The 24,845-nt window shown below is 36.4% G+C and overlaps 2 protein-coding genes across 2 annotated transcripts in view; both read right to left on the bottom strand.

Annotated features, from left to right (window-relative positions):
• Nucleotides 1-7,498, bottom strand: part of LOC131983047 (protein TANC2-like) — a 74,178-nt gene extending 66,680 nt beyond the window's left edge. The window contains exon 1 of the mRNA XM_059347615.1: nucleotides 7,254-7,498. The gene's annotated coding sequence lies outside the window, so the exon portion shown is untranslated. The remainder of the gene's footprint in view (nucleotides 1-7,253) is intronic.
• Nucleotides 7,499-13,128: 5,630 nt separating this feature from the next.
• On the bottom strand, nucleotides 13,129-20,798 carry LOC131984044 (ornithine decarboxylase-like). The gene is made up of 8 exons (XM_059348907.1): nucleotides 20,732-20,798; nucleotides 20,434-20,607; nucleotides 20,152-20,324; nucleotides 19,851-20,067; nucleotides 18,907-18,990; nucleotides 17,001-17,166; nucleotides 15,294-15,418; nucleotides 13,129-13,836 (listed from the first exon to the last, which is right to left on the bottom strand). Exons 1-8 carry the CDS (start codon nucleotides 20,780-20,782, stop codon nucleotides 13,582-13,584), a joined length of 1,245 nt encoding a protein of 414 aa, XP_059204890.1. The 5' UTR covers nucleotides 20,783-20,798; the 3' UTR covers nucleotides 13,129-13,581.
• Between the last annotated feature and the right edge of the window lie 4,047 nt (nucleotides 20,799-24,845).

The raw sequence follows: 24,845 nt of genomic DNA, 5'->3' as shown, positions 1-24,845 counted from the left end.
TTAGACTCTTCCGTTGTATCATCCTTCCGTGTCATTTTACCAGACAGGTTCATAATAAGTATATCATCTATTATTATGTTATTTTAATATGTTTTTTTTTTTTCAATTATAAGACTTATTTAATAGCATCTTTCATTTTATTATAATAAATAAATACAAATATTAGAGGCCTACATCATGCAGTTTTTAGGTCACAGGGAGAAAAGATTTCTTAATGTCAACATCACAATTATGTAGTGGTATTTACATTTTTAATCTCTCTTGCATTCTCTAATTTTGCAAATTTATACTAATTTTGAACTTTATTCTATTGTATTTTATTGTATTGGTGTTGTGCTGCTGCTGGAAGTGCAATTTCTGTCTGTCTGTCTATCTGTCTGTCTGTCTGTCTGTCTATGCCAAGAAACAATAAACTGAGAAGAGGTGAAACAAGCTTATCCTTCACCGCCCACCACACCAATCCCTCATTTTTTAATTTACCTTATTTATGAAGCGCACAGAGCCGACAAATGTGTTAAAAATACGTCAATAGCGACCACTGATCATGACATAGCTGGATTCCTTAGATCAGCCTGCTAGAAGGAAAAAAATGCTATAGAGTGTTGAAAGGAAGGGTGATTTGATTTATTTTTGCTCTTGAAGAAAATCCTCAGTTTTTTTAGTCTTTTGACGATTAATAGTTTTTGTCTGGCTTTATTCCACAAGAACTTAAAAACAATGGGCTCACTGGTCTTTGTAGTTATTGTTGTCAATCTAAAATAAAACTATACAGATACACATTGTACTTTGAAATATTTTATAGACTTGTTATCATAGAAAAAATTCTAAAATGTGACAGTATTACCGAATTGTTGTGTTTTATACAAGATGTTAAAATACATATATAAACTCATCAGTCTGTTCAAAGTACAATCTTGAAACCAGGAACACAGTTTGATAATCATGTTTTGCATCATTTCCTTCTGAAAAGGGCTATAAAATAAAACGTACCATCAAATGTAAACTCAAGTACTTCAAAATTGTCCTAGTATATGTACTTCCACCTCTACAGCCAAAAAATCTCTTTTAAGCATCATGCAGCTCAAACATGTAATAAACTTCAGTATTTTTGTGTCTTTGTTTTTGTAAAATTATGCAATGCTGAAACTTGGAGCCTGCGAAAATTCCCTCTCTCACAGCTTCTGAATGTTTCATACGGTTTGTGAATGAACAGTCTGAGCACCATGAAACACGTGTTTGCCTCTGGGAATATTTTAGTATCTTCATCGTGAAGACATTCAACGACAGGGTCTGCATTCTCCTACAAAGACTCAAGAGTAAAGGGAACTGTGGCTTGCATGACAGGAATATAAATGCCTTTCACATTAAAAAACTCCAAGTAATGTTAAGCTATGCGTCTTAATAAAAACGATGTTTAAATCTTCCCAATAAATGTGCGAGGCTTTTGTTTTTACCTTGCAGACATGACACACTATAACGATGATTACATATTATGTTTGTTTATGAATGGACTAACAGAGTCACGAGCAGGGATTTTCACTAGGACATGGAGAAGTCAACAGGTGGGGAAAAGTAGCAGGGTAAGTGGGTCCAGAGACATGTTGGACACAATTTTTTGCTCTAGAGGCCAAATTTGGTGGCCTCTTCTCCTGTCTCTATTCCACCATATACAGCAGGGATGGGCAACTGGAGGCCCGGGGGCCACATACGGCCCGCACCCTCACTTGAAGTGGCCCTCAGTACAACTACATGCATTTGAGCATGAAATCTTAAAAGTCCAGCGTAAAAATGCGCAAAATTACTTCTTGCAATTAATGTTGGTCTGCTGTTCTTGCACTGAAAAAAAGAAATCGCAGGAAGTGGTTATTTTTTATTTGCTTCAAACCTTTTGTATTCCTGTTTATACTGTTATTCGTGCATTTGAGCATGAAATATGTTAAGTTACTGCACTGTAAACATATTTAAAATTGCAGTTTCATCATATCTGGTTAAGTGCACGGTCCTATATGTGGCCCTGTGGTAGTGTCAATGAAAAATTGTGGCCCCCTCCAGCTAAGTTAGGTTAAGTTGCCCATCCCTGATATACACTGATCTTAATCATTGTTTGAGTTTGCCTTCCTGATTGTAAGCATGAATTATTGTAAAGGAGAATAAGGCTTCTTGTGGGTTTTCATTTAAAACCATGCCAATCCCTGACTGATCAGAACTTTTGTAATTAAGACACTATCATGCCATTAATGTATTGTTTTACAGAGACATAAATTCACTCTTATTCAATTAAAATAAACAAGTTTATTACTTATAACATAAACCTGTGCCAAAAACTGTTACCTGTAAAATAACAAAACATGTGAATGACTAGAGTCAAGTCATTCATGTAATGCTGAGTCAGTGGTTTAACCTCGCTGCCACATTCATGGCAGCACACCTCAGGTGCACCGCGTGGATGCATTTTGGATTTTACTCCATTGATGGCCAAATTATCTATAAAGATAATAAAGGTGGGGGAAAAAATCGATGCAGCATAATAAAGTGATATTTTGCATGACAATATTGTACCAATTTATAAAGTATCAATATCTAGTTTTTATTTAGCGTCAGTATTTTCATCGTAGCAGGCTCACTTTTAGGAATTTACTGGAGATACTGGTATCATATGAAACTAGAAGATCTGAGGAATCATGGGCACCATGTTCGTCAGGATATCGGGTCGGGAAGTTGATGAAATAATGCTGCAAATTTACAAGGGTTTTAGCTACATGCTAAAGACACTGGAACCAGGTTTGTGACTCCGTGGCGACATTATTTCACAGACACAGCCGTATTGAAGCTATACAGAGCAGTGAAGCTTAAAGTTGAGGGAAGTTGAAAAGAAAATGCTGCAGCTGTTGTCGTCCATACATGTTTGATATCAGTTCAGTTCTTTGGGCGTAGCCAAAACACTCAGCCGCTTTCCAAAAGTACTCAGTGGAAACATGCTTTAATTACGATGGCTGTTCAATCAAGTGCTGGTAAAATCCAGAATACAGGTTTGATGTTTGGCTTAATATCAGAGTGGTTTAAACATTTTCACTGGAGCCCAACTCTAACGCATTAAACAAGTGCATATTGGCTGGACTGCAAACTGCCAAGACCAGCTTCAGCAACAATACGGCACAGGATAGCTGCAATATCTCCTGCAATGTGGAAAGCTCAAAAGATCATCAAGGACACCAGTCAGGCAGTCCACACTCTATTCTCACTCTGGCCATATGGAAAATGATACCGCTGCATTAAATCAAACACTGCCCTTTTCCTCCCGCAGGAACTCAGAATGATGAGCTGTGCTCACACAGCCACTACACACTAACACAGTGGATTATTTTCTAGTAGTTATTGCACTATTTTGTGATAAATATCGTATTTCTAATGTACTGAGGTCAAGATGGGAGTGAATCAGGTTTGAGAGAGTATTTATTTTGGTGTCACAATTAATACATAATTTGTGAAGGTGTTGAGCAAAAAGTTGGCACCTAATCAAGTCCTTATGTTTTGTCTTCCTTTAATTAGCACTAGTGATGCTGTGTGGGTGATCTCATTAACCTAATGACTGACATGGTGGGGGGGCTATTAATCAGGGCAGTGTTAAACCCAGACTATGAGCTACAGGGTTAGGCAGATTAACATAGGATTACACCCATCTGCACCGCTACTGTCTAGGAAAAGAAGCCACAGGGGGGCAGGGAGGAGACAAAATATAACAAAGAGACAACTTGGTCAGAGTGATCTACTTCTGTACAAACTTTTAAACAGATTTCAGACAATAAATGAATAGGGATGGCAGAATAACTCAATAACAATGCAAAACTATCACAATCTATTGTCTATTGATACAGTGATTCTGTGATACTATATAAATTGCAAGACAATCATCTATGAAACATCAAGTTATTAGTGGAACTGAAGAAGAGAAAATAGCCCTAAAAATGCAAAAAAGCAGGTATTATGTATTTATTCATAGCTTTGTGGTGTCAGTTGACAGAATTTGACAACAGAGATAAAAGGATGTTCAACAAAGTTTAATTAATCTTAGCATAGTGGCTCTGTAACACACACACACACACACACACACACACACAGTGGCTGCAACTTCAAATGATTCCAGCTACCATGTAAAAAATAGCCATAAAATGGTAAACTGTCAGTTAGCTGTAAGCAGTTTTGGAATTCAAATGTTAAAGGGAAAGACACAACTATGCCTCACCAAAATATTTTCAATCTGTGTCAATCGAGTTTTCAGAAAACTAAAAAAAGGTTCCTCTCTGATTTGTTTTCCCTGGCTGTCCACCATTTTTTCCTGTGAAATTATTTTCTTTTCATTGACGTTCACCCTCATTCATTTGATTAGTGACACCAGGAGGAGTCATGATGTAGTCACTCTGGTAAGCCAAATTCCAGCTAAATCTCTTTAGAGAGCTTGCATGTTTTAATACAAAATATCAATATTTGGCAGCAGTGTATTGCAACTGTATGAGGAAGCAATACGTAATATTGTTGTATGGAATTTTTTTTTGGTTCCACCTCTAATTATAATTGCAGATCTATACTTCTGGATTGATGGATGGATGGATAACACATTTTTTGGCTCTGTGCCATTCTGTGCCATTCCTGTGTGAGCATACAATGGCAAGATGTCATCACAGCTGAGTGTCCAAAGTTTCTTTAAAAGCCAGTTATTGTGTTGACGTTTGTAGGCATGGATGGATGGATGGATGGATGGATGGATGGATGGATGGATGGATGGATGGATGGATGGATGGATGGATAGATAGATAGATAGATAGATAGATAGATAGATAGATTGATAACGCAGTCTAGCTCGAGTAGTTGTGCCTATGTTTATATGCGTTGTAAGACGGGCATTGGCAGGACTACTTTGCTTTTTCACTGCAGTAAAAAAAAAAAAAAAGCCATACCGTCACGGCACTACCTAACAGACCTTTTTTAACGTGACTTCTCTGTATTATCGGTAGAGGTCCAAACTAGGGTTGAGAGGTGGGGACAAAATCCTCTATCCCAATATAGGTTCATATCTTGCAACAATTTATATCACAATCAGATGGGTTTTCTGTTCTATGTTAAATAACCAGCAAGCCTATTCTTGTATCCTACAAACTACAGGTTAGTAGGACAGCACCTATACAGTTCGACCAAGCTTTGTGCATGAAACATAACATATCGGTCAAATGATGTAGCTAGATAGCTAGCTAGCTAGATATCTAGATAGCTATCTGCGATGATAGTTTGATAGAAACAATACAGAAAAATGTATATGATTTTAACATCGTTGATAATGTAATATATCAGCAATGCAGAACAATAGCCTAATACATTCAGAAAATGTGAGGAGGAAAAATTGCATTCTGGTATTTTGCATAATGACGTTTCACAGTTTTTAACCATCACTCCTCAATGAATGTTATGATCTAGTTATCATGTCATCACCAGTCAAAAGTTTGAACACACCTTCTCATTCAATGGTTTTTATATTATTTATTTATTTATTTATTTATTTATCATTTCAACATTGCAGATTTATTTATTTTTAAATCTGAGCTATGATGGAACACATATGGAATTATGTAGTAAACAAAAACGTGTAAAAAAAAAAAACAGAATATGTTTTATATTTTATATTAAAGTAGCTTTTAACCTTTTTGCTTTGATGGTCTCAAACACATGAAGAAGGCAAGAAATTCCACTAATTAACTCTTGATAAGGTGCACCTGTTAACTGAAAACCATCCAGGTGATCAGCTCATGAAGCTGACTGAGAGAGTAACAGAAGTGTGTAAAGCTATCAACAACAAAAAAGGTGAATACTGTGAAGAATCTCAAATATAAAACATATTCTGGTTTGTTTAACACTTTTACTATAAAATTCCTGTTGTTAATTCTTTAATTGATAGGCTAACTAGGCATAAACACATCATATTTTCTTCATTTGGAAAAAAAATTAGCTGATGACACCTGTAGTATATCATCAAAATGCCCAAACCTACTCTTAATAAATAAAAGTATGGTACTTCCAACTACATTCGTAGAATAGATAGATAGATAGATAGATAGATAGATAGATAGATAGATAGATAGATAGATAGATAGATAGATAGATAGATCTGCCTGCAAAGCCAATGCACACACACTCAAAGCCAACAGAATGATATAGATTAATAATGGACGCAGCATTGTGAGAGATAATCCCGTCACTTCCACACAAATGCTTTCAGTTTCCTGCCAAAACAACTGTTTATCACCAGCTGGCGTAAACAGACATCCAGCTCAAAAGAAGCAATGGAAATTTAAAAAGGGGACCAAAATGTGGAGGAAAACAGTGCGGAAACGAGAAGAGGAGACAGCTAGAGAAGGGCGGGAAAAGTCAAATCCTTTTCACACCCACACACATATTCATACACACATTTCTCCTAAGGGTTATTATCCAGTCTACAGCCACACTCGCTGCTTTTACTTCACCAGTCTGTACTGGTACGTTCTACTTTTTTCCCACTCTTCCACTGTTCAAGTTGTACTATCGTCTGGTTTACTATCACTCTTAAAATGATCAAAAACTGTCAGCTGCAGCTTGCATTATACAGGGTGCCTGCAATATCTCCAAGACAAGATGGAAATGTGGTATTTAAGGATAATTTATATATATATATATATAATACATATATAATGTATTACTTGTATTTATAATGAAAATAATAATAATAATGAATTGTTATAAAAAATAATAAAATCAACAATTTAATAATTTTAATATAATAATTAAAATATAATTATAATAGTTTTATAATGACAGTGTTATTATTATTATTATTATTATTATTAGGAATACTACTACTCATAATAATAATAACAATATGTATTACTATTTATAATAATAATAATAATAATAATAATAATAATAATAAATTATTATTATTATTATAAAAGAATAATAAAATAATCATCATTATTATTATCATTGTGATAGAAATACGTGTGGAGCATTATAATTCAAATTATTCTATTATACATCATATATGTTATAGATTTCTTTGATGTTATAGCTGTGCTGTTCGACACACACACACACACACACACACACACACAAACACACACACACAATCTTACTACAATATCTATGTCTCCTTTCCTTCGCTCACACACGCGCACACACATAAGCACCCGCACACACACACACAGACACACAGGAAACAATAAACCTACCTTGGCTGTTTTTTTGTCCCTCAATACGCCGGCGATAAGGACAACGTCAGACCGACAGATAATAGGTCGGTCACGGTTGGGTTAATATCAAGCCCTCGGTGTGTTGGCTACTCCTCCGTAAAATCCCCGGTAGAAACCAACGGAGTCGGTGTGTGTGAGGCGGATTCCCACTCTGCCCAATTCCCCGTTCATTACCGGTTTGTATCCCGTTTTCAATAGTCGGGCGGTGATATTAGTATGACCATTATTCTCCTTCCTCCGGTGAGCACGAGCTGACGTCTGAAGAGCTCCGGAGGCACGAGTCTCCTCCGGTCGACGGGAGGTGATGCATTATTCACGAGAGGGGCGTGGCCTATGAGCTCAATGTGCTTATGCGTGCGGGTGTGTGTGCGTGCGTGCGTGCGTGTGTGTGTGTGTGTGTGTGTGTGTGTGTGTGTGTCACAGACAACAACAGAGTCCCTGGCTACAGTTGAACCAGCAGCTGTCATGATGAAGCGGTCATAAAAAGCAGGAGGACATCTAGCGGTAAAGAGACACCTCGCACCTAGAAACAACCAGAAACCTGCAGACAACATGTAGCAGGCTGTATCATGGAGGAAAAAATAAACACAAATGTAATTAAAAATAAATACAAATTCAACCATGACAGCAGTGAGGTTGAATAAAGGTTAGCACAACTCAGATATTAGCATTAAAAAAAATCTGATATTCTACAGTCATGGAAAAAAATATATTAGACCATCGTTGTTTTCTTCACTTTATTATTCATTTTAATGCCTGCCTGGCTTGTTTGGACAAATATAATGAAAACAACAAAAACAGCTCATAAGAGTTTAATTTAAGAGCTGATATCTAGACATTTTCTATGGTTTTCTTGATAATTATTTTGGTTATTATCAATAAAACGAAGGAAAATGGCTAGATATCAGCTAGGTTTTGAATGCTTAAATATCATCTTTGGCGTTTTTTAATGTGCCCCTCTGATTACACACTTGCCCCAACTTGGCCCGCACAATAAAATTGGCGGATTATCTGCCATGTACACTGCTGAAAAAAATCAAGGGAACGCTTTCATCTCATGTCAGATCTTGATCAGCAAATTATTTACGGTGAGAATCTAACTGATGTACATTGTATAAGTTATTGAGATCAAAATGACATGAAAACTGTTTAATGAAAACCAAAATCATTAATCCATTGAGGGCTGGATTTAGTATGCACTCTCAACAAAATCTAAGCAGCTCCTCATGAGTCGGTGGATGGTTTCCTGGAGGATCTTCTCCCAGACCTGGATCAGGGAATCAGTGAGATCCTGGACAGGCTGTGGCAGAACTTGGCAGTGTGAGATGCACCTATACATAATGTCCCATAAATTGGATCTAAGTCAGGGGAACGAGAGGGCCAGTCAATGGTATCAATGCCTTCATTGTCCAGGAACTGCCCACACACTCTGACCACATGAGGCTGAGCATCTTCCTGCACCAGGAGGAACCCAGGGCCCACCGCCCCAGCTTAAGGTCTGACGATTGGTCTGAGGGTTTCATCCCGGTACCTAACAGCAGTCAGGGTACTGTTAGCTATGACATGGAGGTCTGTGTTACCCTTCAAGGATACTCCTCCCCAGACCACCACTGACCCACCACCAAGCCGATCATGCTGGATGATATTACAGACAGTATGGCATGGTGTCTCCAGACTCTTTCACGTCTGTCACATGTTTTTTTTTTTTTTTTCAAACTTTATTGCACAATACTATAATTACAAGTTCAATCAAGAATCTCCACTATGCATTTCCCCAAAAATACAAAGAACAAAAACAAAAACAAAATTCTGCAAGGCAAAGAGTTAAATAAACAACAAAACTATCATCTCAGTAAGTCAAGTGGACACAGACACAAACTCCAATAGAGATATAAAAGTATAAAAATAAACTATGACATTAGAAAATAAAATATATAATAAACACAGGCAACAATACGGACAGATCCTCTTCAGCGCTGAGACAACCCCTCTCACCACACCACTCACATTCCGACCCCATGAAAAGGTGCCCAAAGACACATCATCACGTCATTTAAGACCTTGACACTTCATCCAGCCAATCATCAAAAAACTTTGATAAATCATTGCAAAGTTTTTGTATTGGTCCATATTTTTCAGCTAAAACTAATAGAGAGGAGTAAAATATTTTAAGTTCACGTCTGTCACGTGTGCTCAGTGAGAACCTGCTCTCATCTGTGAAGAGAATCAGGAGCAAATGGCGGTCTCTCACAAACGCCAATTGAGATGCGTAGTGCTGGGCAGTGAGCACAGATCCCAGTAGAGGACATTGGGACCGTACACCACCCTCATGGAGTCTGTTCTGACAGTTTGGTCAGAAACATGCACACTGCTGTTGGTCATTTTGTGGGGCTCTGGCAGTGCTCCTCCAGTTCCTCCCAACACAAAGGAGCAGATATTGGTCCAGCTGCTGGGTTAATGCCCTTCTACCGCCCTGTCCAGCTCTCCTTGTGTAACGGCCAGCCTCCTGGTATCTCCTTCATGCCCTTGAGACTGTGCTGTGAAACACAGCAATCCTTCCTGCCAGTAGTTGTCAACCTTTTTGAGTCACGACCCCCAATTTAACATGCATGTTGTCCGTGACCCCCGCTCACTGAACACAATCTCACACGCACAGTTCAGATCACCCAAAAAAGAAACGAAATGACCAAAAAAAGGAAACAAAATGACCAAAATAAGACACAATTTGAGCAAAAAAGACACAAAATGACAAGAAAAGACACAAAATGACCAAAAAAAACAAATGTACCTTTAGTTGTGCCAGGCATTATAATGAACAATAAACTGAAGAAAACAAGAGTGGTCTAATAATTTTTCCATGACTGTATTGTGATTTTCTTTTGTGACAGTACAGTTGTATGATTCTGCTTTTGTTGGATGTCTGACTGGATAATTGAGCATGTTTTCCAGGTGATGGCAGTGTTCACTAACAGACCTGAGCTGTTGCTGCTTCACTGCTTTAAATGGTTCCACACCACCTCACAGGAGTCATTTTATCAAGACTTTAAGGACCTAATGGTTTGTTGACTGCCATATCTAGAGAGCAAATAATGCAGAAAAGACACAAAATGACCAAAAAAAGACACAAAATGACCAAAAAAAGACACAAATTGACCAAAAAAGACACAAAATGACCCCAATAAGAAACAAAATTACCAAAAAAAGACACAAAATGACTAAAAAAAGACACAAAATGTCCAAAAAAAGAAACAAAATGACCAAAAAAGACACAAATTGACAACAAAATTATCAAAAAAGACACAAAATGACCAAAAAAAGACACAAATTGACCAAAAAAGACACAAAATTACAAAAAAACCCCACAATGACCAAAAAAAGACATTAAGTGACCAAAAAGACTAAAACACATGAACACTTTAGCACAGTGGAGACAGAGCTGACTTCCAAAATGATTTGGCGACCCCCAGAAATCATCTCGCGACCCCAATTGGGGTCCCGACCCCAAGGTTGAGAATAGCTGCTTCTTGCGACCGAATGGATGTGCCATCCTGGAAGAGCTGGACAACCTGTGGAACATGATTGGGCTGCAGGTGCCGCCTCATGCTACCAGTAGTGACAAGGACACTAGCAGAACACAAAACTAGAGAAGAATCAGTCAGGAAGGATAAGAAGAGAGAAATTGTTTGTTGCTACCACATGCAAAACCTTTGGGTGGTCTCGTTTTTGCCCCTCCATTGCAGCTATTGTCACTTTCATTTGCACCAAAGCAAGTGAAATTGATTCACAATCCCTTTTTATTCCTAAATGGACAGATTGATGTCCCTGACGTTTAGCTGACTTGGTGTTATATTGTGACGATTAAGTGTTCCTTTAATTTTTTTGAACAGTGTAGTTGAAGGCCTGGGTGACCTCAAGGTAGGAATTCCAAGCCACCCACGCTTAATTATTCCCCTTCCTGCAGAATGCTGATGTGAGCTCAGGAGTATATTTTAGAAGAAGGCAATAAACAAAATATAAATAAATTAAAATAAAATAAAATAAAAATATATATAACCACTGTTAGAATGACAGAATACCATTTTTAATACCATTTAATACAATTTTAATACAACACAGATTGTGTGGTAAATTTGACTATTTCTAGCTTCTAGCTGCTTGAAATTTCATTATAATGGTCAAAAAATGACACCAAAATACCTCATTTAGACACCAGGACCTCATGGAACATTATAGAAAAATGATTGCTGGGATTTGGTATTTAAAAACTTTTGACATTTTGGAGATTTTTGCAAGTATTGTTTCTTTCGTTGACCAGAATGCAAGCACTTCTGTTCTTGAAACTGCTGAGAAATACTCTTGTTGTAAATATACCATAGAAAGACATGCTGCCTGTGGAAAAAACTGTATGTTTTATGCCCTTACCTGCTTCGGATTTGTTTTTTTGTGAAGGGGAGACTCATGTGAATCCATAGAACCCATTTTTATTCATATGTCTTGAGTCAGAGGTCAGGGGTCCCTTTGAATATGGCCATGTAGAGTTTTTCCCTTGCTGTATGTAAGGGCCTAATGTATGTAGCCTAGCTTTGGCGGATTATGTTGCCACCTTCATGACAAAGATATGACATGGTTGGTACCAATAGATTCCTTAGATCTTCTAGTTTTACATCATACCAATAGCTTTACAAATGGATCCACCACCTCTGAAAAAAAAAAAGTTGTCTGCGGCTGCAGGCAGGCCTTTTAAAATGCTAAGTTATTTACTGAATGCACCAAGCACTGTTTATATTTGACAGGCCTTCAGTTAAGGTATTTATTTATTACATTTATTTTTACTAATGAATAGACTGGTCTTAAGGAAATCAATTCAATTATTTATTTTTGTCTGTCTAATATTGTCATAAGGAGTCAGGTTGCTTACATGTTCCAAAACTTTAAATAAATGTAACATGTAAACTTCAAATGTCTTTTGTTAATGATGATGCAGTCTTGGAAACAATTATTAGACCACCCTTATTCTTTTCTTTCCAAGGTTTTCTTGATAATAACCAAAATGATTATCAGGAAAAACATGGAAAATGGCTAGATATCAGCTCTTAAATTAAACTCTTATGAGCTGTATTTGTTCAAACAAATGTACCTTTAGTTGTGGCAGGCATTAAAATGAACAATAAACTGAAGAAAACAAGAGTGGTCTAATCATTTTTCCATGACTGTATTGTGATTTTCTTTTGTGACAGTACAGTTGTATGATTCTACTTTTGTTGGATGTCTGACTGGATAGTTGAGCATGTTTTCCAGGTGATGGCAGTGTTCACTAACAGACCTGAGCTGTTGCTGCTTCACTGCTTTAAATGGTTCCACACCACCTCACAGGAGTCATTTTATCAAGACTTTAAGGACCTAATGGTTTGTTGACTGGCATATCTAGAGAGCAAATAATGCACAAGTATTCCTTGGGTTAATGATAATGTGACAAAGTAATTTGTCTTTCATTTTCTTGGACCATTTGCATTATCTCTGTAAGTTTTTGAATGGACAAGGTTTAATTGGGGTTCTGGCTGTTGTCTAACAGTTCTGTCTATTGGTTAGATTCTGTGTATCGATTCTGATTCTTAATTCAATATTCTTATTAATTATCATTTTTGTGATTTAGAGTTTTCTACTGTCTCTGTCACAGATCTCCACCTTGGTAAGTCGTGGGGAACAGAGCTTATTGCTGTATATAAATGAATGTTTTTATTTTATGAGTGATGATGAAGAAGGAAACTTTAAAGTATACTTTAAACATAGTTTTTATTTCACAACTAACACTCAACAAGAAGGAATAGATAACTATTTTATTACCGGACAAAAATGTGACCTTATGTATGGTTGACGAGAACAATTTTCTATGCGATATAATGTTTGATATGCTGTTACTAAAAATAAGAGTTACTTCCAAACATGACAAACACATGTTAAAAGTTTAAAGCTTTCAGTTTCATTTTAAATCATTCTGACCAACCCATATACATTTTTAAGCTAAAAAATATTAACCTAAACCACTGTTGGTTTAAACTCTGCCCATTCACAGTATAGACAAGGATAATTAGGTGCTTGAACAGACACAGATACAGATTATTGTGTAATTTCTCATCCGAAGTTTTGAACCATTGTCGAACATGATGGAAGAATGGGTTATTGGGAAAAGACCAGTGCAGAGAAACAGCTTGGTGTCAACAGCCAGGCTATTACTCACAGATGAGCTGACATATCTCAGTGTGAACACAGTGTATATCATATATATAGAAGCATCGTTACCAGATCATCAATGGATGTTATTGATGTCAAAATTGTTCAAGGCGTGCCATGTTTCAGCTGTTACAACAGGGTAGACTTGTGCCCTTTCAAAGCCATTGAAGTCGGTGGCTAAACAAACAGAGTAAGCACCCATGTTGTCAACGAAGAGCCAGTCCCCCACTTGCAGCTCAGGAATCCAGAAGTTGTCGATCACTTTGTCGATGCTGTCACAGGTTGGACCCCAGATCACAGACCGGTATCTCTGCTCACTGCTCTCAACAGTCTGTGTGGAGCACAAACATTGAAATATGAAATCCACATCACCTAGTTATTTTATTCTCCCACAAACTATCCCTTTAAATCTTATGCCTGACATCATGTTTAACAGTTCTCTCAGGCCAGAGGGTAAGTGACAGCCTCCGACGTGCTGTTCCACGTCTTATTTTAAATACACAATTCCTCTGCATGAACATTAGATCAGGTTGGGTCATTTATTTAGAGCCCAGGATCCCAAATTTTATTTTATGCACACTTGTACTTCTTAGTGTGTAAAATGTGCTTCTAAAAAGCAAGCTATATATATATATATATATATATATATATATATGATCATATATCATATAGATATAGATATCATGATGCTGCCATTTTTATAGACCTGGCTGCAATCGCAGCTGTGTAAATAACTCTTTTTTTGTTATGAGTAAGTCATTTTCTCTAGATGGCTGCATCTTTGATGTGATTTAAGATGACCCATTTTTGATTTATTTAAAGCAGTACATGCTTGTGTGTATAAACCGCATATTTTTTCTCTATATGCTGTAGTAGTAAAAATGATCAATTCCAAGGCCAAAAGCCCAGATTGACACCAAGATTTAATAAAATGCATGTATTATGCTTTAACATAAGTGAGATCAAAAATTGCATTTTGAATGGGTTTCAACGGCGCGTTTTACGCGCTCAACTATAAGAGTGTAACTATTGTTTGTACACATATGTATTTTAGCCTTACTGCAGGAGCTGAGCTGGAAATAACAAGATCAAATAAAAATATACAATCTTGCCATAATTAATGCCAAATGCTAGCCTGGCTAACACCAGACTAATCTCAAATGAGCTTGTAGCGAGATCACCGGCGTTACGGTAGCGGCGGTGATTAGCGCCGCTAGCGGCTAAGGCAGTATGGGTATACCCAGGCTAGCCAAATGCATGAACATGGACAAAACTATTAACAAATTAAGAATGAAAAGCACGTAAAATGCGCTCAACCTGCCCTGAGTTAAAAGTGCATATTTACTAAACAAAAGTCTATCGGTGTTTTGAACATTAACCTCTTAAAAACCCACCTGGATCACTAACGTCACTGTGAACTAAAGGCTTTAGCTTCTCTTTATCGTTTTAAACTGTTTTAGCTGCTGAAACAGTATTTTTTTTGCAGCAAAAATCCATCCATATGGAACAATTCTGCACCACAAGATTAATGTCAAATGCTAATGTTAAGTGCTAATGCAGGAAGTAGCATCCTCTTTAAGAGAATAGAAACGTACGGTGGTTAGTCTGGCTGTGTTCTTTTCTGTTGACCATTACCACAATCTTTTCCTAACCATAAAGAAGCAATGCAAAGCAAAACAATATTGGTGACCTAAACCTCACCACACCTTAACCATATTTTGTTTGTACAACTGTGAACTTAACAAATGAATCATCATGTTGTTATGTAGTGATAGGGTTTATATTTACTCTGTTGAGGTATGGCTCAACCTCGGAGTGGGCAGCATCATTGATCAGGCAGCTCAGGGAGCCATACACTCCGTCATTAAGGTAGTACATCATCACTCTATCAGGGCTGCTTTTCTCAAAGTCTGGAAAAAAATACATGCAAAATAATGAAGGTTACCGAACTGACAAGTATACAATAGTTTCACATCATGTTGAAAATGATACACAAATTATAGTAGATTATCTATGGCCCCTCTGCTGCTCTGCACAAAGTTTGCAGTTTGAAGTTTTTTTAAATTTTGCACAATAATAAGACAAAAAGATAAAGAAATAACAACAAAAGAAAGCTGCAAGGTAGCGGCAAGAAACCCAAAAGGGCTTATACAGAGTCTCTACCTATATTAAAATTCACAAGTTAAATTAAAAAACAACTATGAGATAGAAAAATAATGATTACACATACAAATAAAGCAAAATTATAATAATAATATTAAAAATTGAAATAAAAACTTAAGTGTAGAAATGAGTGTGTGTACTACTTATAGTGACCTGGGCAATCAGAGCAGCCACTAAACTGATCTTGTACAGTCATGGAAAAAAAAATTATTAGACCATTGTTTTCTTCAATTTCTTGTTCATTTTAATGCCTGGTACAACTTTTACTACTTTATTATCAACTTACTTGATAATAACCAAAATAATTATCAAGAAAATCATGGAAGATGGCTAGATATCAGCTCTAAAATTAAACTCTTATTTTTGTTGATCTCATTACATTTGTCCAAACAAATGTACCTTTAGTTGTACCAGGCATTAAAATGAACAAGATATTAGAGAAAACAAGGGTGGTCTCATATTTTTTTCCATGACTGTATGTGTTCAGAGAGGAAAACTGTATGGAACTATTAAATTGATCATACCAAAGTATTGTACCACTGTATTTTAAGGGAAATTGACCAAGGGTAGTACGACAGTGAGGAGGGTAACTTGTCTGTTGTCTAGCATTGTAATTATGAGTTGACTTGGAAATATTCACTGAAAGGTTTAGGAATGGAATTTGGACTATACATATACTTAAGGATAAAAATGCATATTTGGTATATATTGATCTGAAAAAATGTAATTATCTTGAGTTCTTGTGAGTGTACCCCACTAGCCATGCTCAGCTTTCTTAGAAGCTGAGCATGGCTAGTGGATGTTGAAATGATGTAGTGGTGTATTGCCATGTAGTGCCATCAGACAGCTACTCATACACTGTAAAAAATTATTCTGTAGTCATTTCATTTTACTTAACATATTTGATCAAATGTATTAAATATAAATGCGTGCTTGATTTTGAGGCAGTCGTTTAAGTAACTTTAATATAAAAACGTTTGAGATAGAATCTACTTATTTGGATCACATTAAATATAATCTTTATGTGTCTGTAATTCTAAATCAAGAGAATTTTTGAATGAATCCAACACAATAGATTTAGTTTGTTTTTAATTGACAGGCATTTCCTGTTAAGTTGTTATTAACTCAACTTGTAACGTAGTTAGATTTAATAAATAATATTGCGTGCAATCTATTGCCTCAATTTTATTGACTAGCTATTATTTATCTTTTTTTACAGTGTAGCTCATATATTTAAAATCAACATCCATTGAAGTACAAACACACATTGTATAGTTTTGTGTTAATACTTGATAATGAACATTCATGTGGCTGCAAAAGACATCTATACAATACCGTTGTGTTCGTCCACATCATCTAAGATCGCTCTTTTGGCAATGATGCGCGATGCCAGTGTGAAGGCTGAATCCACATAGTATCGGCCGGGTTCTGCAATAATCTGCACCTTGCTGTCAGGAGGGAAGTATTCCTCCAGTGCTCCATTAATGACTTCTGAAAACTAGAGAAACACAATGGGTGAAAGGCATATTTCACAGGTATTTCACCTTTATTACTATTCAAAATACTTCTATGACAGTTTAATACACTTGGCCTAAAGTAACAACACTGACACTGAGATTACAATCAACATACGTAAGGTTTCTCAATTTGGTTCTATGTGGTAGGAGCCATTTATTTAGAGAGCCTGGATAAAAATCCAGTGACCAAGTTTTTTTTTATCAAAGTCTCCAACATTGCATTAAAGATAGATTGTAGGATTGCAACATAAAAACATTTATAACATTCACATCCTTGCCAAACAAGTTCACAGAATGCTTATTGAGCCAATAGCCACCAGAGAAAGCTCTCTTCATTACTCAGTATACAGGAGCCTGCTAGATATAGCTTGGTTGTAAAGCCCAACTGTTATGGGATTTTTATGTCCGATACAGATTTAGAGATTAAAACATTTACGGATTGCCAATACACTGCAAAAAAAAGCCAACTTGTAATTTTTGGCCTGAAACAGTGATTTAAGTTGGTAAAACTTGGAAATATAAATTATTGACATTTAGGGCAATTATGTAAGCTAGCACAACAAAGGAAGCCAGTTGTATGCTCAAAAACAAGTTTGTGAGTTGTTGTTACTTATATCTTTAAGTTGGGGTTCACAACAAGGGACAATAGTTCTGCTAACTCTTATTTCTTTGTTGTGAAATGCGGGAAAGCGGTGAAATTTGGTCATTAGCGAAAGCTGGCGGCTAACTGATGCTAGCGGCGCTGCTTGTTACAGCTACAAGAGTAGCCATTAGCGTATCAATGCTAACTCCAAATTGTGGTCGCAACATTAGCTGACATTTCATAGCGGCGTTACAATCGTGCCAATTCAGCACATTGCAGAAGTTAGCAGAAGTAAGGATTAAAAGTTATTACAATGTAAAATTATAAGTTAGTACAACTTACAGTTAAGTTGACAAAAATCTGAATTCAGAGTTGAGCAAACTCAAAAACAACACTTAAAATATTTAGTTTAAATGTGCAACTTAAGATTTTATCAAAGTTTGTTGCCTTGTTGCCTTTCTTGCCTTTTCTTCTTTTGCAGTGTGTGGCTGCTAATACAGTGAAATTTTGAGCTATAATGAAATTATATCTTTTCTATGCAGATGTGCACTGAGTTTGCAATGACTATGCAAATGTTTTTTAAAACAAATAACTATTTAAAAGAATGTTGAACATTTGTATGCTCAGGTCTGGCTCTACTTATTTGAAGTTTATTAACTCCACAACAACACTGTTACATTAGTGCACAAAATACTGTCAGCCTTACTCAATTACAGCTTATTTATTTCTGCTCTGTAATTGGTTACATGGCCTGTCATTAGACCTGTATTACCCCATACCTTGACAGGTAGTAAGGACAGATACCAGAAGATAGCGGAAAATCCTAAGAAGTGTCCGGTGTTTATGTCTAGGAGTTCTGCACTCCAGCTTTAAAGGTTGTTATGCTATGGAAGTTTTTCAAATTCAACTGCAAAAATTTGACTGCCTTTTTTGCAGTTGAATGTTTGAACATTTCATTTTTTAACATTTAAGAACATTCAGATACGTAATTTCAATGCATAAATATTCAGCGCTAGAAATTCAATGGCTTTTTCATTTCAAAATCCGATGACACAGATTTACTTCCATATTATGCTTGCGTAACCATAGTTATTATTTGTTTTATAAGAATGCTGACTTGCACAACAATGTATTTTACCTCTTCAAATTTGATTTGAAAGTCCTCTCTCCCAGAGAACCCTCCACCAATATCCAAGAGAGTCATCTGGAAGCCTAGCAGCTTCTGCAACAAAAAGCCCCACACAAAAACCCCACATCAATACCAACATCTAAAGGCCATTAATAATCAAGGATTCACAAGTTTGGACTTCCAGTGAGAGTGGTGTATAAAACTAATTACAATGAACTCCCTGAATACCTGCAAATTCCTGTGCATATTTTTACGGGCCGTTCATTAGAATGCCCCTTCTGGTTAGGTTTAGTCGACCTTTTTTAAAATCTTTGATCTACAGTCATGGGAAAAATGATTAGACCACCCTTGTTTTCTTCAATTTCTGGTTCATTTTAATGCCTAGTACAAGTAAAGGTACATTTGTTTGGAAAAATATAATGATAAAAGCAAAAATAGCTCAGATTGATATCTATAGCTCAGCTGATATCTAGCCATTTTCCATAGTTTTCTTGATAATGATTTTGGTTATTATCAAGAAAACCATGGAAAATGGATATCAGCTGTTAAATTAAACTCTCGTGAGCTATTTTTGTTGTTATCATTATATGCGTCCAAACAAATGTACCTTTAGTTGTACCGGGCATTAAAATGAACAAGAAATTGAAGAAAAAGGGTGGTCTAATCATTTTTTACCATGACTGTACCTTAGGAGATGCAAAGCAACGTGTTTCAAGAATGGCCTGCTCCACACTCATACACACATTAGCACAAACTGTTCAGTATTATCACACGACTGATCTTATCACCCATGAGCCAATCTGCTGAAGCTGAGCCTTCTCTTGTCTCAGTCGTTAGGCCAATTTAAACCACCATGGCAAATCATCACAATAAAATACATCAAAGGCTCTACCTCTCAACATGTGAATGTTACTGTAGTTTTGTAATCTTCTATTACTTTGACAATGACTTACCCCCATGTCAAAGACGCTTCTGGCATCTGCGATGGCCTGCTTGAACGCCCCACTCTCAGTGCACCCGCTGCCTACATGAAAGCTGACCCCAATGACCTCCAAGCCCAGCTCTGCAGCACGTTCCAGCAGCTTACCGACTGACGCCAGTTTGGCTCCAAACTTTGCACTGAGTTGTAGCAGTGAGTCAGAGTCATCCACTGCGATGCGGAGTACAAGTCTGGAAAGCAATTCAGAGGTTTTTACCAGTAAACTAAGAACAATAGAAACATAGAAGCAACAATATAAACAGCTGTTCACTTACTTGGCTTTGGTGTGACAGAGAGAAATTTTTAGGAGTTCTTCCTCGCTATCAAAAGTCATCCGATTTACTCCATGAGCACGGGCATATTTGATGTGTGACAGTGGTTTGGTTGTATGTGCGTAAATGATCTTATCAGGTGTCACTCCGTGGGACAGGGCTGTCTGGATCTCACCCTGTGACACCAAAACATGTTAAAAAATGAGAAAACTCAGAAGGAAACATCATTGCTTCATAACACAGACAACAGAGAGGGAGAATATATTTGAAATATTTCATCAGTACCTTGCTAGCACAGTCGAAACCTGTGCCCAGAGCACTCAACATCCTCAAAACTGCTGCTTCGTTGTTGCACTTCACCGCATAGAAAGGCTTGACTCGAGGTAAGTTTGTGAGCCATCTCAGGTGTCTTTTAAAAATATTATCTAGATTTGCCACAAGGAATGGTCCTTCATTGCCCTGAATGAATAAAGCAAAGTTATTATTTAATATAGAAAATGCAGATCTCAAGAAGAAAGACTATCTCAGTTAGATTTCACACAATTACACAAAGATTTAGTGACATGATGCCTCTGGTACTCACCACTGAACTAAGCTCTTTTGTTTTGTAGTCTATGAAATCCTTCACAGTCATTTCACTCTCTAAAATGTCAATATTACAATTCTCAAGGGACCAAACATGATTGCCTGATCCATTTGTAGTTTCCGGTGCTGCTGTAAGGGATGACAAGAAGTAAAAGACAGAAGCATAAACTTCAACAACAAATACTGTTGACTTAAGGCCAGATCACAATGAAAATTAGGTTTTTGTCTATAGCTATATTATGGCCTCACACATTACATTGCGTTAAATATCACCCATATTGTTTGTATCTTACCACAACCCATGTGTTTCTCCATAAGTTGAAACCCTGAAAAAAATCTCAAATGTGACAATCCAACAGTTAGCTATGACAGCATTTCTATGAAACAGAACTGGAAGTAAGTTTGACATTAAGTACTGACACTCAACTAACACTGATGAGTAAGCAAAAACAAATTTATTTGCCTTGAGAAAACATTTTCTACAGACTCCACACCTATTTTACTAAGACACACATCAGTTCAACAATCTGCCAGAGGGGAAAAGATGTTTATTCTGTCACAACATGCTAGTGGTTACAGGAAAAGCAATGAATGACACAAACCATTGCTGTCACAGTCAGGCAGTTAAAGAAACACATAACTTTATTGTGTATATTGTCTTATTTTTTATTTTTAAACACTCGCTTATTAATATTAATATTTTGTACACTATTCTATATTCTGTATTCTATACTTAAAAAAAATATATATTGACAACTTTATTCTTGTAATTACTTAAATATTTACAACTTTCTTCTCGTAATTAATTCAGTGTTTACAACTTTAATCTCGTTATTAAATGTTTTTTTTTAAAATGTGGCCGCAATACTCCATCGTAATTGTATATGTTTAACATTTTAAGTATTTTTTTGTACTTTTTTTTTTTTACATTAAAGATTCTTTATTTGCAGTACTAGTCCGTTTTTTTCTTTTCTCCTACTATGTTTAGTCTGACTGTTATGTACCAAAATACCAAGGGTTAGCTCATATGTAAAAACATACTTAGTAATAAACCTGATGTTTTTCCGAAGTAAATAAAAAAATCCAATGGTATATTGTTCCTACTGCAAACTGTCTTCAAACCCTAAATATATTGTTCTGTGTTATAGCTGACCCATGGACGGTTAATTTTGTTGTTTCAGGGGTGCTCCTGCTCATTTGGAACAAAAACCTGCAGCCACACAGGCCCTTTCAAGGATCAGTTTTACACCTCTGGTTCATGCAATTTGCCGCAAGAAGTAGCTCTGTGGCACTAATACACCAGCCGATTTTGGTGAAACTGGATCATATTTTATGGGGAAAATGGTTTCTATTATTTCTGTGATGGCATCTAGTTTGGAAGAAGTATTCAGATCTCTTACTTAAGTAAAAGTACTAATACCACATTGTGAAATTACTCCACTACAAGTAAAAGTCCTGCATTCAAAACTTACTGTTAAAGTAAAAAAGTATCAGCATCAATAAAGTATCAAAAGTAAAAGTACTCTTTATGCAGAATGGACCCACTCAGATTGTGATATATATTCTAAATATATTATAAAATTATTATTATTGGTGCATTTATGTAAGCAGTGTTTTACTGCTGTCAATGTAGGGCTCATTTTAACTATTTCATATACTTCATAAACATGCATAATCACTTTAAATTGATTATATTTTTATGTTAAATCTCCACCTGAAGAGTAACTAAAGCTGGCAGATAAATGTAGTGGAGTAAAAACTACAATATTGGCCTAAAAATGTAGTGAAGTAGAAGTATTAAGTTACAAATGTGGACATAGTCAAGTAAAGTAAAAGTACCTCAAAATTGTACTTAAGTAACTTGAGTAAATGTACTTTACATAAGTAAAGTGGAGCCAAGCAAGCAGACAACAGACCCTGTTTAGCATATGAGAAAGTGAGAAAGAAGAGAAAAAGGAGAGAATGACCAAGCAAGTGGCCGCTGGAGAAGTGTAAATTTCAGACTTGCTTATAGAGAACTTCCAGAAATAAAAGGCTACATTGAGCTGGTCTTCTTGCTGTTGGACTACTAAGTGATATTAGGTGGCTTTGAGTCATTCAAGTGATAATAAAAGTATAATATTTTCTGCTCTGAGATATAGTGGAGTGGAGAAAATAGAAATACTCAAGTTAAGTGCAATTTACTCAGTGACTTTCCACCACTGGCAATTTAACTTAGATGCTAAATATAATGTCCCTTCCAGATAATTACCGCAAACCTCCTAGTTGAGTTAAATACGTTTTATGCAAGTTCGAAAAAACCTTTTCAACTGCCGATAATCACAAGTCAGTACAAGAGCCTCTCGGGGCTGTGTTCTCTCCCCTGGCTATTTTCACTGTCCACCACTCAAATACAGGTCTGTAAAAACATTTATATATGCAGATGACACAACCAATGTATGACTCATCTCCAGTAATGATAAAACCCAGTACCTCACTTAACTGGCCCAAGCAGGCAAACAACAACTTCATGAATTCATATTAAATTAAGAGGATGAATCTTCTGGCAATCTAGCAAACTAAAATAAGAAAGCAGCATTGATAAACACTGTGGTCCAGCTTGCTATTTCTAGTTACATGGTGCACAATCTTGGCGAAAAGGAAGGTCAAAGTAGAGGTGGGGGAAAAAAATCGATATAGCATAGCATTGCAATATTTTGCGTGGCAATATATCTTTTCGTGGCCGCAAAGTATCACATATATACCATATGATATGGTATCATATGAAACTTGAAGATCTAAGGAATCAATAGGCACCATGTGCATCAGGATATCGTATTGGGAAGTTGTCAAAATAACGCTGCAAAGTTAGACTTTTTTTAAATGTTTCATTCAAAAAAATTCAGAGTAGTGAAGCTTAAAGTTTTTGAAAGTTTGAGAAAATGCTGCAGTTGTTGTCGTCCATACATGTTTGATATCAGTTCAGTTCAGTTTGACTGAATACTTTGTTGGTCAGTCTGTGGGTTTCACTCTCATTGTGGAGAAATAAAAAGACTGAGAATTTCCTTTTATTTGATAAAACGATTCTTGATTGAATTTAAATTTGTGGACACAAAATGCAGTTAATGATAAAATCGCAATATATTGTATATTGCAATACTCCTACGAAATGCTTAAAATTGCAAAAATATTGTATCTGGACTCAAATATTGGAATTAAATCGTATTGTGGGGCCTGTTTGCTGATTCACACCTCTAGTGCAAAGGGCAAGGAGATTGTATTTAGCAGCACTTCTTCTTTGATGAGAGACTACCAAGTTCCTCCTGACATATTTGCTAAAGGAAGTTATATACTAGTTATATACACTATGTACAAATTACTTTACTATATGGACTATTATTTACACTATTCATAATATGAAGATAGTTGTGTTGCCACTGACCCAACAGAGTGTCTGTCACCCCGTCAGTCATATTCCCTGACCCCCCACCTCTTCTTCCTCCTCTGGTCAGAATTGATCCAAACACGCGTTCGGTAGCCGCACGCTAACAATTAAAGTTGTTTTAATCCTGAAAAGCTCAACTCTGTACACTGTTAGTATTAATTATTAACAATCTGAATTACTTCCTGATACTAAACACATGCTTTCAAAATAAGAGCACATGGATGTGTTAACAGAATCCACCAAAGAATTTACAAGAATACGGTCGAAATATGATGCCTTAAATAAAACACACAAAAAGCACACACGAAGCCTTATTCTCATTTGCAAAAATCACCTACATGTTTACAATCAGGTAGGCAAACTCATTAAAATATGTAGTGATTAAGGTCAGTGTATATGATGGAATAGCGGCATCAGAATGTGCGAGAGGCCACCAAATTTGAGCTTTTATGGCAAAAAAAATGAACAATGCTCCCATACCATCAAAGGGGGGCTTGACAGAAAAAAATTGGGAACCACTGTGCTACATAAACCTCTCCAACTTTGCTGTTTTGAACAGTCACCTTTTTGTGTCATAACAAGCATGTAGCTGCCATTAGCTCCTCACAGGAGGCTGATTGGTCAGAACATTTAGTTGTGTGACTCATATGCATTACTTGGAGCCCGGCAAGATGGTTTTGTAACCTTG

Source organism: Centropristis striata, chromosome 13, assembly GCF_030273125.1.
Source record: "Centropristis striata isolate RG_2023a ecotype Rhode Island chromosome 13, C.striata_1.0, whole genome shotgun sequence".
Lineage (NCBI taxonomy): Eukaryota > Metazoa > Chordata > Actinopteri > Perciformes > Serranidae > Centropristis > Centropristis striata.
Note: the sequence above shows the minus strand (reverse complement) of the source record. Positions and strands in the feature narration are given on the sequence as shown.